Genomic DNA, 13,616 nt, shown 5'->3' with positions numbered 1-13,616 from the left:
TTAATTTGAAAATATTTGTTCTGCTTTCTCGCATTTAAAGTGACAGCCGCTAATTTTACTAATTAAGGAACTGATCAAATAACTCCGTCCTCAAATTAATCATTAATTAATGGATCTATCTGTCACTTCTCATGTTATATAAGATGAAAATGACAGAGTCTAATGCTTATTGTGTGTTTTCCCACAGTGCCAATAAATATACGGCAATTAATAATTAGGGCGAAATTTACCCGTGTTGCTGTCTCACAGGCGTTTATTTGGCCATTGTGACAGATATAACCATGACTTCTTCAACTAAATGTTACACCTAATGAAACAAAACATTACTACAATTAATTATAAGGCCTGATATTATATATCTGCTTATCTAAAACCTCCTGGTGGACAACAAATTGATCTTCCATATAAAGTTAAAGGGACACAGCACATCCAACATTTTAAACTACATATTTTTCCTCTTACCTGTAGTGCTGTTTATTAATCTTGGTTTTTTTTCGTTTGAGTTGCAGAGTGTAGAGAGGTCTGCCTTTTCTCAAATATAATGGAACTATATGGCTTTCGCTTGTGGTGCTCAAAGCATCAAAAAAGTGCATTGCAATTTCTCTTTTCAGAAATCATGACCTGGTTACTCAAGATCATCTACAGACCTTGTTGTGAGCAGTTTCATCTATATGAGCTATTTTCTTTTCTTAGGTCATGACTTCTGGAGAAACACATGGCTCTGGAGTCAAATTTGTTAGCCCCGTTTTACTGGAAAGAAGGCAGAAATCTCTGCAACTCAAACTAAAAACAACCAAGATTGAGGAGGACAAATTTATATTTTTGATTTAGGGCTGAACTGTCCCTTTCAGTTACTCTGCATTGTGTCACTTAGCAGTATTTGATCATTAGATTCGTCAATAAGAACATATTTCTCTGGCAGTAGCAGTTATAAGGGCAGTTTCACGACAACAATTTGTTTCTTCAGATTTATAAAACATCTAATCAGATCATGCAACACACACAACTGCAAATCAACAACATATCCTGTCAGCATAAATGTATTTAGATCAGTGTCTCATTTAATGTAATGAGAACTGACTTCTAAAAGACAGTGAGACAACAACATTAGAATTAAATGTGTCCAACATAACATATTATAACAGTCAGCTGGAAAAGAAAGATACCTTCACAATAAGTTAATATAAAAGAAAAAAAACTATATTTTGCGTGGTGGTGGTGAAGTTTCAGTTAATCTAAGTGGTTATTAACCGTTTCATGAACCCAACAGAAGGATTTCAGAGAGGGGGCTGTGGCTCATCATTTAGTGTCACAAAGCATGAAAAAAGCTGTAATTTAGACAAAATCCTTAAAGCCAAAAGCTCAATTTATTCCTCAAGGAAAATGTCAAGACAAGCTAACTTTTCTGAGACCAACACGTTAATGGCAGAGGGGAGGTAAAACAGACTGAGACTAGGCAAATTACCTACAATGATCACTCACCATCACTGGAGATTTATCTGCTTAATCATATTTAATTATGTTTCCCCTCCAATTTATCCGTGCGTGCACTGCACCAAACGCAGGTATGTCCGCGCAGCCGCAGGTAAGCCTCTTCTGCATGTTTGTGTTTCCACCTAAATGTTTTAATTGGAGCACTTTACAATGGCACAAGGACAGCAGTTGATCAGGCCCAGCGTCCTGACCATCTTACCGTGTTTCTGTGTCGTGTCGGCTACCTTCCTCTGCCCTCGTTCTTTGTCTTTCAGACAGAACTGAGGGCCAAAATACCCGCAAATCACCTTTACAACATTATAGTGTAGTTTCATTAGTGATGTCATTTCATTTAATACCTCTCCTGCGTGAAGTTTCTGATTTATTTACCTGAGACACCAAACATGAGCCCTCCTGACCTGCAACTGGCTGACTGTCACTTCCTGTCCGCATCCGGCCGCAGGGGGGCGCTACCGAGCTTTCATCACAGGACTGAATGAGCTGCTGTATATTACAGAGCAGTGACCGCAAAAGTATTCAATTCAAAATAATTTACTTAAATAAAAATGCTAATACCACACTTTACATAATATACTCCATCATAAGTAATAGTCCAGCATTAAAAAACATGTAAGTATTATCAAATTTAATTAAGTTGGTGCATTAAAATAATAATAATAAAAGTGCACTGCTGAGTGCAGTTAAGCAAACAGATACAATGCAGATATTTAAGTATTATTTTGTGTCTCATTTGGTATAATAATAATAATAATAATAATAATAATAATAATAATAATAATAATAATCATTTTATTGTTGTTATTTGTCATTATTATACAATTTTTGAAAAAAAATGTAAAAAAAATCTTAAATAAATAAAACTATGTAAATATAATCAGCTAAATGTACTAAGTTGATACATTTAAAAAATAATATAAGTGCAGTTGCGCAAACAATGCAAACAACAGGGTTTAAAAAAAAGTGAATTTAAGTTACATTTTGTGTCTGATTTATTATTTATTTTTTATTGTTATTGTTACTGTAATTATTTAAAATATAGTTTATCAAATACAAAAAAACACACTTAAATTAAACTGTTAGAATTATCAGCTAAATGTACTTAAGTTTATACATTTAAATATTTTTAAAGTGCAGTTGAGCAAACAGATACAATGCACACAATAACAAAAAAAGAAGGTTAATTTAAGTTCAAATATTTTTATGTCTCATGATATCATGATATCTGCATCAGATATCAGCCGCTTTGCTCTTTTATATGAGCATTGGCCAGTGAAAAACAGATCTTTATCTTCACATAAAACTGTTTCTTCATCTATACGGTGTTTATCTAGCAAAAAAAATGAACCTTCTGTCTATCTGTGGTTGAATTATATGATGATGTTGCATGTTTACATGAAAGATTACACTTTTTTCTCACGACTCCAAGTTCTGCTTTTGTTGCCCCTTATGCCCTGCAGGTTTTGCACGTTTCTCTCATTGTGCTTGACTCTTGATGAGTGTTTTCCAACATGAGTCACATAATTTTCACTTCCCAAACATCATCTGAACTGTACCTATTCAGGTAACAGCATGTAGAGTTAGTTTCAATTAATCTACACCACTGTTTTCGTTATATAAGAAGGGTTAAATAAGAAGTTCAATGATAGTGCAACACTATTCACACTGACCTGACAGGAAACATTCATTGCACAATCACATATACGTACGTGACAGACGTGACACATAAAACACCCACAATGATAAATTTATCACCGTGTGTTGTTACAGAAACATCTTCAAAGTCTGCTGAAACATCTGCTGCAGCATAATACATCAACACTAAAAACAAGGGTGGAGGGTTAAATGCTCTTAGCATGAAGCAAAACTTTCCAATACTGCCTTCACATGTTGCAAAACCATCAAGAAGTTCAACTTAAATTACTGGCCGAAAAAAGGGGCTTTAAATTCCATGTATCGCTCCCAAAGGTAAAAAGGAAAATCCCTTATTTGTGTAATGAAGCGTGGGTGGGTGGTTTGAACAGATACGTCTCCTCCTCAGCAGTTTCTCTTCGCTTTCAGCCACATTTGAGTAAAAGACAGCTGTGAATGTTGAAGGACTAAAACAGCTGGGATCAGGAGCTGCACTGGATGTAGCTGCAGTTCCTGGGTAACACGGAGACATTGTTGACACAACAGGAAGGATTGCTTCATAATTACCTCATTTTTCAGACCCTTGGCCAGACTATCTGTCATCTTTGGTCAGATATGAGCTTTAATATTTAGACTGAAACATAAGTTAATGCACCTGTGAGCATCGGTGTCAAACTCTTTTAGCCAAGTAGCTCAGTTTCTGTTCCCATAATTTCAATGTAAAACTTTATTTTGTATATGCATCGTTTCCCCACAAAGGAGAAGAGAACACAGCAGCATAAATACTGTCTATTATAACTTGGTGTAATAATAATCCCTTTGTGGTCGGAGACTGTACGCAGAGGAAAGGGTCCAGACTCCCTCCCACCTGAAGTTCATCTTACAGACACAGTAGTGAGGGGAAATAGTCTTTATGCTTGTTAAACACTGCTTTGTTGGATTGAAAGCACACTATACTGTGAGTAAATGTTACAGTAAACTTATTCTCCTCCAAACTTCTCAGTGCAAAACAAAAGTAAAATCAAACAGGTGCTTGGGGCAGCATTTCACTTGGTGCAATGACATTATTGACTAAATGAAATAATGAAACTGTTCAAGATTCAGTACAGTCAGATACAAAAAATCTTGCAATGTCCTCAACAGTGTATAGCAAAAGTTCCAATCTAAAATTAAGATTGACACCCGAACTGAGATTCTACGTTTAAAAGACTGTTGCCAATAACTGGACCAAGGAGAGACTAGCTCCATCAGTGGAGAGCACACACACCCACAGCTCTGCAGAGAGGAGGCACAGGCGGAGCCACAGGTGGATGCAATGCGGAGTCTGGGAGTGGGGTTAGCACGGAAGTGCTAGCTTTAAGCTAAGTCAGGATGTTTTTGTGCAGCAAAGTCGACATTATCATCATAACACAACTGTCTGTGCAGTTGTTTGTAATCCACAGTCTCATGTCACCCAGCTAGTTAAAGAGAAAGCAGGTGAAAAATGCTGTACAGCAGGTTTGTGCTAAGCTCGACTCAGCCTAGCTTGGCTTACTTGTGGTTTTTCTGTCATCACATCCACTAAGCAAGTAATCTCCCATGGGATGGAGATAGACACTCAGGGGCCCCATTTATTGCAACATTCTCCTTGGGTGTAGTTCCTAAATTGAGTTTTAGTTTCAGGTGTAAAGCTGCCAACTGTTTTACTACTCAGGCTGTGGTCACACATACTCAAATGCAAGCGAGTGCCAAGGCAATATTCGTGTTGAATGTGGGCAGTGCAGGATGTGGAACAGACGGATATCAGTTTACTGCTTTGTAGTGGGATCAAGCACCTACACACTTTTTGTTATTGGTTGGCTTTTCCACTGAAAGTGAAGTTTGCATGCTTACTTCATTAGATAACTCTGCAACACATCACTGTACATAGACGTCTTCAATGTAACGTCAAAACTGTGACTCCTTCATAATGTCTAGATAATGTTAGTTCATTTTTAAACTAAAATCTGGTCATATGTTACACATTGCACCTTTAATACTTTAGATGTCTGCAAAATATTTCTTTCTATCTCTCAAAATCCTCTTTGGTTTTATGGGCTGGGTTCTTATAGACCAGAGCGATGCCCGGGTTGCTGTTCGCCGGTGCCTGTTCTGGTAATTGGCTGCTTGTCGTTTGTCTGTTTCCAGTCAAAACAGACATCATTTTGGATCTGTAGTGATCCCCGGCCAGGAAATACAGAATTGGATCAATGCAGCTGTTGATGCTCGCCAGCGGCCTGGTGATCTTGTAAGTAAAGTTGACGATGTTAAGGGTTCTGCAGTTAAGTTTTAACACACGGGCGGTGTAGTAGAGTGTCCGTGTGATGTGAAATGGCACGAAGCTCACAGCGAACACCACCAAGACAATTATGATGAGCTTGATGGACTTTTGACGCGAGGCGGCGCCCTGCTGGCTGGCAGATAATCCCCGTCTGGGTCGGCACAGGGCCCGCGCCATCAAGCAGTAACACACCATGATGACCAGGAACGGGACGCCAAACAGGAGGACCATCACCACGGAGCTGTAGTCCACGTACTCCTCGAAGGCCCCGTGGCTGGTCGTGTCGTGGCACACGGTGTCGTTGTCCCTCCTGGAGGTGGTGACGAAGATGAGGTTGGGCACCAGGCAAACGCTCACCACACACCACACCATGGCACACGCCAGGTGGGCGTGGCGGGGCTTCACCAGGGTCATCGCTTTGATTGGGTGGCAGATGCCCAGGTAGCGGTGCACGCTGATGCAGGTGAGGAACAGGATGCTGCAGTAGAGGTTGGCGTAGAAAAGGAAGCGCACTATTTTGCAGGTGACCACTCCAAAGGGCCAGTCACTGCGGTTGGCGTAGTAGTAGATGAGCATGGGCAGGGAGAGGACGTACAGGAAGTCGGACATGGCGAGGTGGAACATGAACACGGTGCTCGGGTTCCACGGACGCATCTTTAGGAACAACCACAGAGCCGTGGCGTTGAGCACGAGGCCGACCACAAACACCAGACTGTAGGACACGGGCAGCAGGATGTATTTGAACTCCTCGTTAAAGCGACAGCTGTAGTTGAGCTCCTGCATGAACAGCGACTGGTTGCCTGCACCAGGGCTGCTGATGGCCGTTTCCATTGTGATGCAACTTCTCAGTGTAGCACTTTATAGCCAGCAGGTGACCGAACCTATAAAGGAAGAGGAAACACAGAGATGTTAAGACTTTTATATTATTTATGAAGAAAATACACATGCAGATAGATAAAATTAAAAGCCTTTGTTGATTAATTGATTGGTCAGTTGATAGAAAATACTCTCAGGTTGCAGATTATAAATTCTTATGCTTGGGTAATTTGAAAATGGTGTTTATTTTATTTTTATGTATTTAAATGGTTTGCAGTTGACTAATTCTGAACATAGAGTACTAGTGTTTATTTAGCTACTTATTATGTTTTTTTACAGTGTAATACATTGTATATAATCTAGCTATAATAATGTGAAATATTTCATAAAAGTTTATTAGAGTTTTGTACAGTTGAGTAGATTTTAATTTGTTTAAGAAAGAGCCCTTATGAATACCTCTGGATAGTCATATTGGTGCAAAATCACATCACAATCTAAAAAAAAAAGTTAATTATATTATTGTTTACCTCTAAAATGGGTATTGGCCTCAAAAATGTCATGTCAATCCAGCTCTAATCCAGATGCTTTACTTAGTGAAAGTGTAAAGATAATTACGCCACCATGTAAAAGTACTCTGCATGTTACAGAAAAAATATAAAGTATGAAAAGGTACAAGCATTCACTGCAGAATGGTCCCCTTCTGAATCATACTATATAATTTGTATACTATATAATTGTTAGTAAGCTGCAGCAGCTGTTGTTGGATAAGTCAATGGTGACGCTTTTCTAACTGCTTTTTGACATTTACTGTTGGACAATGTGTAACAATGTAAGTAACTATTAACTATATTAACTGTAAGAAATGTGGAGTAAAAAAGTCGGCTGTAATGTTTCACTCTGAAATATATAGCGGGGTATAAAGAGTTATAAAGTGATAAGGTCTGAATTCTCCGCTCAACTCAACAGTTGCCCACTTTCCACTTTTACACTTTCCACCACTGATGGTTTTCACACGTGTTTAACGTCGTTATCTGCAGTCACGCATACATGATAATCTAGTGACACTGCGGGTACTCACCCCAAACAGGATCCTAAAACAGCCTCCGAGTAAGGCTGGTCTCGATTCCGTTCCTAGAGAGAAGTTTTGTTTTATCTTTTCAGATAAGATGCAGTCGCTGCTCCGCTCACTTCGTCGTCTTCTTCCTTTTCTTCTTCTTCTTCTTCTTCTTCGTCGTCCCTGAGCCTTCCAGCCGGCGCACATTAGATACGCAGTAAAAGTTGTTTTTCGGTGGTGCTGGAGTCCATGGCAGCGCTGCAGAGTTGTGGAGACATGGAGAGCACACTCACGCTGTGTGTGTGCTGCTGGAATGGGAAGTCACATTGCTGAGTGGACGAAGCTGCCGCCCAGAAACTCTCCTCAGTGTGTAAGTCACTTTCAATTTGGTGAACCACGTGAAAAACTACTAGCAGAGTTCATTTAGTCATGAACTCCTGAGTCCTGCAAACTTCCAGCCTAGTGAGTGAGAGATGGTAGATTTTCTCTTCATGGCAGCTTCTTTTATACTTATATCCTTTGCACTCTAATTATGTATTTTAATGTCATTATAATGCATGCAGTGTGGTACTGTTTTCATCCACAACAGCTCAGAGTGAAATAGTATTCCTATTAATAATAATGCATTGTCTAATTTATTATGTGCTCAGGATCAGTGGTGGAAGAAGTACTCAGATCCCTTACTTAAGTATAATTACTAATAACACATTGTGAAATTACTCCAATACAAGTAAAAGTTCTGCGTTCAAACTTCCGTTAAAATATCAAGATCAAAATGTATTTAAAGTATGAAAAGTATAAACTACTTATTATGCAGAACAACCCCACTCAGATTGTTTTATGTATATTCTAAATATATTATTCGATTATTATTATTATTGATGCAGAAGCAGAAGCAGCGTTTTAATTTTCTCAAGGTAGGGCTCATTTTAATCATTAAATTGATCATGTTTTTAGGTAAAATCTTGACCTGAAAAGTAACTAAAACTGGCAGCTAAATGTAGTGGAGTAGAAAAATTGTACTTAAGTACAGTACTTGAGTAAATGTTTACATTCCACCACTGCTTGTGACATTAGTACCATATGGAATAAATCACCCAAAGGAATATAAACTAGACTTAGCGCTTTCTGGAGCACACACACTGTTTATATAGACTATTAAAGGAACACTTCACTCCCAAAAGGATTATCGTATATCAGTCAGTCACCTCATGTTACCTTGAATTCCTTGAAAGAGTTTGTTTTTTTTGCATGCCTCCACTATGAATCCAATAATGAGACATTTCTTGATGAATTGTAAATGTAAATCAACAGCAAAACAGCATGAAAAGTATAATCCAAGTCTTGTTTATCCATTCAAATGTCCACTAGTACGTACGTTTTTACTCAAATCTTACTATTTAAAACACGTCCTCTACTACACTCTCAGCTTGCACAGGCATGTACACTACCGGTCTGAGTCCGGACAAGTATGAGACTGAATGCTGAAGTGTCTTAAATTGCAAGATTTTATCAAAAATGCATATTTGAGAAAACTGGATAAATGAGACTTGGTTGTAAACAGATGTTTCAATAAAGTTTTGCTATTCCTTAGTTCAACGTTGAGGCGTGCTAGAACACCATATTTATTGGTAGCATGGGTTGAGCAGTTAATATGCAAATAGTAATTATGGGGGTGAAGTATTCTTTTAACGTGAATAAGTAGCACTCCAACACTTGTTTGTAAGGAGTATTTAATGTAGGACTCTACTGTGATGTCGATTCTTTAACTTTAGTATGTGACTAAGTCTTCCAGCATTGGTCTTATGTGTGTCATTGCCATGACAACATTTAATGGCACTCGATGCTGAACTGTTCTAGAGGTTAATATTTGCACAGCTGTACAGTACTCCATACAGGCAACACAGTAATCTTTGTCATCTGAGGTTTTTCTGTAAGATTAGCGTGATAAGGCGTGTAATTATAAAGTCTGATCATAAAGAAATAAAAGTGGGCAGGATGAGCAGAGACAGATGATAAACTGAGGTGAGATGAGGCGGTGACCACATGAGTTACAACAAACAAGATCATATCCGCTCAGATGATCTAAAGACTATAAACACAGTTAGTTGGAATTAACCTTTTATGGTCTACATTATGATAGACACTAGAAAGTAAAACACGACTCTGGTCACATGCAAGCAGCATGATTTATGTTTAAGACAATAACTAAAATGCTTTCTTTAATATACTATTGTTGAAAACAAACCCCCTCACATTTGTACAGACCCTTTAGCATATTCAAAGCTGCAGGAATGACATGGTGTGTGTGTGTGTGTGTGTGTGTGTGTGGGTCAGCTTGGTGGTAATGTGTGTCTCTGTGTAAATAGGTCAGCTTGTTGGTTGCAGTGTGAGTTTCTGTGTCTGTGTTCTGTTTGGGTTTCTGTGGTTAAGTTGTCTGGAATGTGAGTGGGCCACTGACAAAGCATGTTCTTCTTCAGAACCACATTCAAAGCACAAACAAACAAAGCTACTTTTATAAGATTATGAATTGATTTATCCATTTTTTATCTTCTTTTTTATGAACCAAACCCCTGTATTATTCCATCTTTAAAGGGACAGTTCGCTCCATAATCAACTATACAAATACTCCCTCTTACCTGTAGTGCTGTTTATCAGTTTAGATTGTTTTTGTGCTGAAGAGTTTGCTTTCTCTGGAATATAATGGGACTAGATGGTATTTGGTTTGTGGTGCTCAAAGCCCCCAAAAAACTCTAAAGCAATGTCTCCTGACCCAGTTACTCAAGATAACCCACAGCACTTGTTGTGAGCACTTTCATGCAATTACTATTTTCTTTCTAGTATAGTTTCTACATGAAACTGCTCACAAAAGAGTTTGTGAATTATAACGATATTTACAACAACTCACTCCGAAACAGTCGATAAATAGCACTGCAGTTATTTCTCATTTGGTGATCTGTCCCTTTAAACCCCCTCCAATTGAAAAGGTGTTTTGCGTGTTATTACATGCATGTTTGACCTTTACTGTGCTGACTACTGTACAGAGTTTGATATTACAAGACGTGAACTGACATGTGTATAATTATACGCTATCACAACTAGTTTGCTTGGTTCATTGTGTAAACCTGAAAAGCATGCGGTGGAATTTTGAAACTTCAAAGTGGCACACACATTTAAAGTTGATATTTGGGGCGTTCCCAGTGGCACAGTCCTCATAAGCGGGCGGCCCGGGTTCGAATCCGGCTTGGAGCCCTTTCCCACATATCTTCCCCTCTGTCTCCCCCTTTCACTCTCAATATAGCTACAAAATGCCCCAAAAAATATCTTTAAAGAAAAAAAAAAAAAAGTTGATATTTGATTGAAGAACTTCTAAAAATGGGAAATAATTGAATGTTCATAAAGATGTATCAATTAGGAGAAATATTAAACTTTACTACAACTCAACATGTTTTTGCTTGTTTATCTTTTTCTTATTTTTTGCATGTTGTCAAGAATTCCCAGCAGCCCCAGGGGTTTGGAGTCACTGCAGTCAGTGTATAGCTGCTGTCAGAGCACAGAGGGATGTGTTTGGTCATGCCTTAATGAGTAACTACCTCAACTGGATGTTACAAGCAAAAACACTAACACTCACACACTGAGTGGAATATTTTTGTTATTTTAGGATGAAGTTCCGGGTTGGCTCACCTCTTTCTGCAGAAGTCTATTATTAAACTGAGCTGACAAACATATCTTTCACACATTTGTTCATGGACTTGGCGATCACGTCAGTCAACCTGTACTTACAAATAGAACTGATGTAAAGCGATGGGGACGGAGGACCGGTTACACATTGTCCGACTCATCTGAACTGAATGCCTCTGAGGTTATCAATTCCTTTATCGATACCAACACGTTATCTGACAGTTGCACATTGCAAAACAATGACGTCTACGCTGGAAATTTGCAACAAGAAGGAGTCATGGCTGAGATGGCTTCATTTCACAAAGAAAGATGACAACGGTGTTGCTCATTATGTTTGTAAAGTGTTGATTTTATGTTGATTTTATGATTTTTCGTTTTTATTGTTTTCATGCATATTTTATTTTGTGCGGGCAGTACATTTTACATTTTATTTAATTTATTTTGATCCCATTTTTAATTTGTTTTATCTTATTGCATCTTACTGTTCTATTGTTTACTACATCTCTTTGTATTGTGTTATGTATTTATTGTTTGTGCAGCACTTTGGAAACCTTGTGTTTGCTAAAATTGTGCTATATAAATAAAGTGGATTGGATTGGATAAAATTATCACCTTCGACTGAGGGAGGAAAAACAAGAATATGCTAAAACATCTCCCTACACAACATGGGCTAAAATCCAGGATTGCCATGTATTTGAAATTTGAGTGGGACTGCTTCTTAGCTAAGAAAACCTAAATGAAAACAAAGTCTGTACAAATATTCTCTCATCTGCACGCTTTTTAGACTCTTCAGAGAGATAACAACAGCTGTGGTGACATTAAAAACCTATGTTCAATTCCACAATTTCATTTAGCAGACGCTTTTATCCAAAGTGACGTACATTTGAGAGTTCTTACAAAACAAGCAAAGATCAAGTCAGGAGACAACACAAGAGTAAGTGCCATGGGTTAAGTTTGAGTCCCATAGGACATAGCTGCTATCAGGCAGTGCATAATTATAGTGCAAATAATGCTTTTTCCCCCCATCCATGTAGATAATGTATATAGGCCTTCTTTCTTCTGCATAGACAACTGATCAAGTATCAATAGGGGAATCAATAAAGAACTGGACAGATAAGCAGAGTTGATAATGGCATTGGTATCAATAAAATCTTATCAATTCCTATCCCTATTAATTTATTCATATTTTTTATAATACTGGAAAAGCATTGGTTCTTAGTCAGTCATCCAGACTACGGAAATATTCCCAAGCCACTTTTCAAGGACAACCTGAGAAACTAGAGAAAAATGAGAAAAAACACTTGCTGTAACTTGATAAAAATCAAAACAATGAAACATAGCTTCTAACAGACAATATGTTTGCATGGCTACCACTTAAACAGAAGCATCATCTTTTAGCAATGGATTTGCAAAGTGCTGTGGCAAATAATTGCCCCATAAATTAGATATCTGTGGTTCTGCTTCACATCAGGCCGAGGTGACATTAAACAACGTACACGCAGCATTAGGTGTGATGATGATGTGATCTGAGCACTGAAATGGAACTGACTTGAGGAAGTGATTTCAGTTTCCTGCTGCTCGACAGCATGAAATGACACTTGGGATTGCTTGGTGACAGTCAGGAGTTGCTTTATGCACTTTACTTACTGTAAAAGGTTGCATAAAACATGCACAGTGGACATTGGTGCTGATTAAGTGACATGATAGCAACAATATGAGGCAGTAAACAAAATGAGATATTGCAGGTCCTTCTACACCAACTTTACAGACGATGTTCCAGTAGATATGTACAGTTATGGATTTTATGCTCCATAGGTTTAATAGAGGGCTTTTACAAGCTCAGATCCAGGCTCAATAATAGCAGAGAAATGGAAAGCACACAGTAGAAGGGCTGAAGGTGAATGGTAAACATTGGACTTGAGGGAACACTGGAAATTGAAGGACTATAGTTTTATAGTCATTTAAAGATCATTTAAAAAAAAAATCAATGAGACCTTGATACCATAATCAATATTTGAATAGGTTTCCGTAACTGGAGATACACACCAAGGTTTTCCATTCATATCACCCACCGCTTTCATTATCCCTCAAGATGGATAGCTGAATAAAGCAACTAGTACTTCCTGCGTTATGTTCCATTTGCTGTGTTGACACAGAAACTATTGTTACAGTATTGATCGAGTAAACGAAAAGATGGCAGGGCTGTGGTAAAGTCCAGCTGATTTGATTGGTATCCGATCCGGCTGTCCCCATTTCAGTTTTTCCAGTTCTAATAGAGCGAGGCTTCGTACCATCGATGCTTTTTATCTCTGTATGTCAGTTCCAGTTCCTGGGCAGGTTCTCCAGGATCCTGCGTCGGTGGGATGGGTTCGTCACTCCGGCAGCACGGAGGTCCTCCTCAGTGATACCGCTGTGGAAAGGAGAAAATCTGAATCACACCGGACTGGAAATTCAATAGTAATTCATAGTAAGTATTATGTAGTTTGTAAAGTTTGTAAAGTTTACATATGGAAAATTATTGCAGTGCCAGCTTTTAATTGTGGAAACATAACAGAAGAAGTTCAGTTATACTTTCTATTATTTCAAAGTAGATGGCAGGCAGCTCCACAACACTGCCACTTTAGCAATGCTGTCTGTGTGGCC

General features: G+C 38.3%; 2 protein-coding genes across 3 annotated transcripts in view; both read right to left on the bottom strand.

Moving 5' to 3' along the window:
* Positions 1-3,832: 3,832 nt before the first annotated feature.
* Positions 3,833-7,630, bottom strand: p2ry4 (pyrimidinergic receptor P2Y4). Its single transcript, XM_059345448.1, has 2 exons — positions 7,317-7,630; positions 3,833-6,303 (listed from the first exon to the last, which is right to left on the bottom strand). The coding sequence occupies exon 2, from the start codon at positions 6,251-6,253 to the stop codon at positions 5,168-5,170; it is 1,086 nt and encodes a 361-aa protein (XP_059201431.1). The 5' UTR covers positions 6,254-6,303; positions 7,317-7,630; the 3' UTR covers positions 3,833-5,167.
* A 3,810-nt stretch (positions 7,631-11,440) lies between these two features.
* The window catches only part of inppl1b (inositol polyphosphate phosphatase-like 1b), a 31,379-nt gene continuing 29,203 nt past the window's right edge, over positions 11,441-13,616 (bottom strand). For both annotated transcript variants that reach the window (XM_059345446.1, XM_059345447.1), the window contains one exon: positions 11,441-13,383. In XM_059345446.1, coding sequence (XP_059201429.1) covers positions 13,290-13,383 — 94 coding nt within the window. In that variant the 3' untranslated portion in view covers positions 11,441-13,289. The remainder of the gene's footprint in view (positions 13,384-13,616) is intronic.

The sequence above is a fragment of the Centropristis striata genome, chromosome 12, assembly GCF_030273125.1.
Source record: "Centropristis striata isolate RG_2023a ecotype Rhode Island chromosome 12, C.striata_1.0, whole genome shotgun sequence".
Taxonomy (NCBI): Eukaryota; Metazoa; Chordata; class Actinopteri; order Perciformes; family Serranidae; genus Centropristis; species Centropristis striata.
The sequence above is the reverse complement of the archived record's forward strand: the minus strand, read 5'-3'. Positions and strand labels throughout refer to the sequence as shown.

Coding starts and splice junctions, on each gene's coding strand:
- p2ry4 (XM_059345448.1), bottom strand. CDS start 6,253: ATGGAAACGGCCATCAGCAGCCCTGGTGCAGGCAACCAGTCGCTGTTC.